The following is a 5021-nucleotide window of genomic DNA, read 5'->3' on the forward strand; positions in this document are numbered from 1 at the left end:
ACGACTTCGACTTCGACAATCCCGAATCCGATAGCTGACGAACTAAAATCTATAAAACAGAGCTTGAAAGAAACGGAGTAAGCATTTAATGCTTAGTAAGTTTTGAGCCAAGAAATTAGACACAACTAAAGTGTAGCATTCATATGGCTAAACGGATAATTTCATATGCACAAATTCTCAATATCATACTTACTTCACATTACCAACCCATATATTCATACACAAAGGATCAACTTAGCCAAAGGCCGGTAGCTCATTTATCGACTGAGCGAATACTATTTGTAAGGGATCAACTAATTCAAAGCATATACGAAACATACCTCATCACTGGGATTTTACGAGCGTATTAATTAAAACTATTACAGCAAGGTCGCTCATTCCCAAGCCAAGTACCTTCGATTTAACGGATATAGCTACTCGCTCGAATACCTTGGGACATAGCCGGATATAGTAACTCGCACAAATGCCTTGGGACTTAGCTCGAACTAGTAACTCGCACAAATGCCTTGGGACTTAGCCTCGGATATAGTAGCTCGACAAATGCCTTCGGACTTAGCCGGATATAGTAGCTCAGCATAAATGCCTTGAGACTTAGCCCGGTTATCATCCAAATATTCATGCACATATCAATAAATCATGACACATCTATATTTCATTTTCATAATTAGAGTTCAAACACAAGTCACGTATTAAGCAATCCCATTTTCGGCTCACTAGCCACATACAATCAGCATGGTTTAGTTTACTTTATGACACGATCTCTATGCACATACGGCTACCCGTCATACGTATAGACTAATTAACTCAAAATATAATTCAAGTAGAATCATCATATCACCGTATATTTGTTATGCTCATACGTCATGACTTAATCAAATCGTAAACTAAGTCTCGTTACTCGAAAACTTACCTCGGATGTTGTCGAACGATTTCGATGGCTATTCGACCACTTTTTCCTTCCCCTTATCGGATTTAGTTCCCCTTTGATCTTGAGCTAATTCAAACAAATTTAACTTATTAAAGTCTCATTATGCTAGCTTATGGCCGAATATGACAAGGAGTTTGATAGGTCATATGACCACCTTTAGCTCAAATACAAAATGGTCATACGCATTTTTAATCACATTGAGCAATTTAACACAATTAATCTAACATTTCCTCATGTACACCTTTATGACCGGATACACATATCATTAACCTAATATCACTTAACTAAGCACTTTAACAAGTTTTCTTTAACTATACACACATTCGACAATGACAAAGACAACTTAACAAACCTCAAATTCAACTTATAACAATATATACTCAATATTCAAAGCATTTAACATCACTTCATCATAATCTTACATCATGGCCGAATGCTCCTTTTAAACCATTTACCCTCACAAAGCATAAATTTCATAATCAAGCTTACAAGCTTATAATCCCATGAATTATATCCTCCTAATATTCATCCAACTCTCACTCATTAGCTTCTAACATAAATCTCAAAATCTATAGTTCCTTTTTTTCTACCCATGACCGAAATCTCCAACAACACCAAATGAAAATATACTTCATGGATCTAAGGTAGAACCAAGAAAGGAACTCATAAATATCAAGGTGTAAGCATCTACCATTGTTCATCTAGATTTAGCATGAAGCATAACCATCACCCTTATTAATCTCCATAGCCGAAAACCTTACTCAATCCAAAATTAAAATTTCAACATGGGTTACCAAAAATAACTTGATAACTCACTCAATATCAACTAAAATTTCAAGAACTAGCATAAACTTTCTTACCTTAATGTTCACCTAAGATGGCCGATTGCTTCATCCCTTCTTCCTCCTTTCAATTCGGCTAAGAATAATCAAAGAACACAACTTGTTTTCATCACCGAATGCTCTTGTTCTCTCTTTTTTTTTCTTTAGAATCGGCTAGGAAGAAACATGGATGATGATCTCTTTTTTTTTTCTTTCATCATCCTACTAACCATTATTATTTTATCATTTCTAACATAACCCATTAACACAACATGTTTTATGACATGTTTTGCCCATCACCCTTTGTCATGGCTGGCCACTAGTAATTAAATGGGGGAAATTGACATGCAAGTCCACCCCTTTGATTACATGCACTAATAGATCCTTATAGATTAACCTATCACATTTCAAAAGTGTCACACATAAGTCCTATTGACTAAATTCACATGCAATTTACTAAATCGAAGCTTAAAACTTTCACACATTCATAATCACATATTTTAGACAATAAATATCACATTCAAATACTTCGGTGACTCGGTTTAGCGGTCCCGAAACCGCTTTCCGACTAAGGTCACTTTAGGGCTGTCACAAAGGTGGAGATTTATTGAGTATGTCTCCTATTTAAGTCAAATTTGAGAAATAATCTTCTAGTTAAACTTTGTTTATTTGTTTCAATCAAACACTTATTAGTTTAGATTATTTTATTATTATTTGACCTATGAATTTAGCCTATAAATAGGCTCTTTTACAACCTTAGAAAAAAACACCCATTAGAGATTAGAACTCATAACACATTTAGAAAATTTTGTGTTTACGTTTTGAGGGTTCTTTGTTTTCGGATTTTTGGGGTTTAGTTTTTATCTCTATTTTTTGTATTCTTCGTTCTTTTTCTATTATAGTAAAATTATATTTGCCCGTGATTTTTTATTCTCTTTGGAGGGGTTTTTCCACGTTAAATTTGTGTATTCAATTTCTCAATTTATTCCGCTATTTTTTACTTGTTGCTTAATCGGTCGATTCCAACATATATAATCATTTCAGTTAATATTTTTATTAGGTATACATTAGTGGGTGTGAATATTTTTTTAAATGTATATATATATATTTAAAATATTTATTTATTAAGTGCAAATGTATCATTTTGTTGTTAGAGAAATATTAAATAAAAATGATGTAGATATGTACAATAAATAATATTTAAATAACAATGTAAATTAAAATAGTGAATTAATTATTTTAGGAATTTTTAAAAATAGTTTTTAATGAATTGAATGTTTTTTAAGATATTAAAAGCTACGAAATTTTTGGACAATGACCATTATTGCTATATGGTATCAATATATTAATTATAAATGAAACATTTAATACCCTATGTAACTCAAAAACTATTCCAACAGGATAAATATACCATTTTGAATAAAAATTTTGCTATAGATTATATATAGAGAGTATTCGATGCACTCGTCATTGCATAAGTTCCATACATTATCGGTGAATAATAATATGACATTTTCTCATTAAAAAATAGTGGACTTATAAATAAATATTGATAATTTTTAATTAAATATAATTAATTATAAATAAATGCTAAAACACTAAACTCGAGATCTTAGACCCTAAATTTTTAAACTCAAAATTTTTAAATTTAATAGTTATTAATATTTATTTACAATGATTATACTTAATATTTAATTATGTTTAAATAAAATAAAAATATTTATTTTAATTATGTTTAAATAAAATATTAATATTTATTTATAAGTCTTCTATATTTTATTTAAATAATAATAGTGTATTATATTATTATTTATTAACGGTGCACACCAATAATACATCAAATATTAAAATTAACAAAATAGAGGCGCACCCCGGTATAACCTATAAATAAAAAGTCGAAGAAAGTAAAAGTCCCCACCGAAATAGAAAATACAAATATCAAAAAATATATTGTGATCATAATCGAAAATCTTAAAAATATTAAACACAATCATATATATACTATCATTTAAATAAGCAGCCAATACGTGAGATGATGGTCCTTCGATAGATTGAAGAAGATAAATTATAGGCACTGGAGGATGAAAGATCCATCCAATCGTGTTCGCAATTAAATGGGACCCCGCCGCTAAGAACAAGTGGCTATTCCATCAAATAAAACCAATTATCCTCTCAGCTCTCACCTGTCTGCTCTAATTCTGATGTGCTAATCATAAACCACCACTCGTGTTTTTCCATACATGTAAAAAGAAAAGAAGAAGCAATTATTCTTGCTGTATAACTATATATATATGTATGTTTGTTTATACGTATTTGCTAGTAGTATACTATTTACTTACCTAAGTATCCCAAAGAGAATCAACTTGCATATCTTCCCACTCATTCTCCTTATTCTCATTGCAAAACATCATTGCTTCATCCATCATGAATGCCTCCGACATTTGCATCCACATCTTGGGAGAGTCCATAGGGGACTCATTGATAGCCTGAATTTGGCTCTGCGACAGCCTCACCGTGACCGGACCGGTGCTGCTGCTGGAGCCTCCAGTGTCGGGTACAACCGCATTAGTCCTGACCCACGAGGCTGCCTCGTGGGCTGCCTTTCGGATATCTTCAGCATTGGAACTGGCTGGCTTGGGAAGACAGCTCACCAAGTCAGGGAAGTTAAGACGTGCCTCGCCACCCCGAAATTGTAACGCCGCGACATCATAAGCTGAGGCTGCCATTTCAGGTGTCTCGAAGCTTCCTAACCAGATTCTTGTCTTTTTTCCAGGCTCACGAATTTCAGACACCCATTTACCCCATTTCCTCTTACGAACGCCTCTATAGCTTGAAGGTAAGCCGCCCCGAGCACTGCTGTTATTCTTTCCTTCCATGAATGCAATATTGATTGTTTCGAATGTAATACAGCTAAGGGTATTTATACAAGTGCTGGGATTACTATTAACGAACTACAACACTGAAAATCTTGGAGGAAGTAAGCTTCCAAGCAGCTGCACAACTGAAAAGGATTTCCAACAGATATGTGCATGTTAAGATCAATATATGAGATCCAAAGGAATTTAAAAATCTCTTCTGTAAAAAAAACCAATCAACGGATGACAAGCTCGTAAACTTGTTTTCTTCTTTTCTGAATGCTTATATTTGGTGGTAAAAGGAAAAAACAAAATATCCTAGGTGACCAACACAGAGTTTCCTGTTGAAGACGCGGTTTGATACAAGGTCAATGTGGGAAATTAGGGCTTTGGATTGCATTGGACCCACTCATCCAT

At 33.2% G+C, this 5021-nt stretch overlaps 1 protein-coding gene across 1 annotated transcript; it reads right to left on the minus strand.

Moving 5' to 3' along the window:
* Window positions 1–3633: 3633 nt before the first annotated feature.
* Window positions 3634–4734, minus strand: LOC108471538 (ethylene-responsive transcription factor ERF021-like). The gene has a single exon (XM_017773139.2). It carries the CDS (start codon window positions 4623–4625, stop codon window positions 4089–4091), a length of 537 nt encoding a protein of 178 aa, XP_017628628.1. The 5' UTR covers window positions 4626–4734; the 3' UTR covers window positions 3634–4088.
* Window positions 4735–5021: the final 287 nt, after the last annotated feature.

Source organism: Gossypium arboreum, chromosome 3, assembly GCF_025698485.1.
Source record: "Gossypium arboreum isolate Shixiya-1 chromosome 3, ASM2569848v2, whole genome shotgun sequence".
In the NCBI taxonomy this organism is placed as follows: domain Eukaryota; kingdom Viridiplantae; phylum Streptophyta; class Magnoliopsida; order Malvales; family Malvaceae; genus Gossypium; species Gossypium arboreum.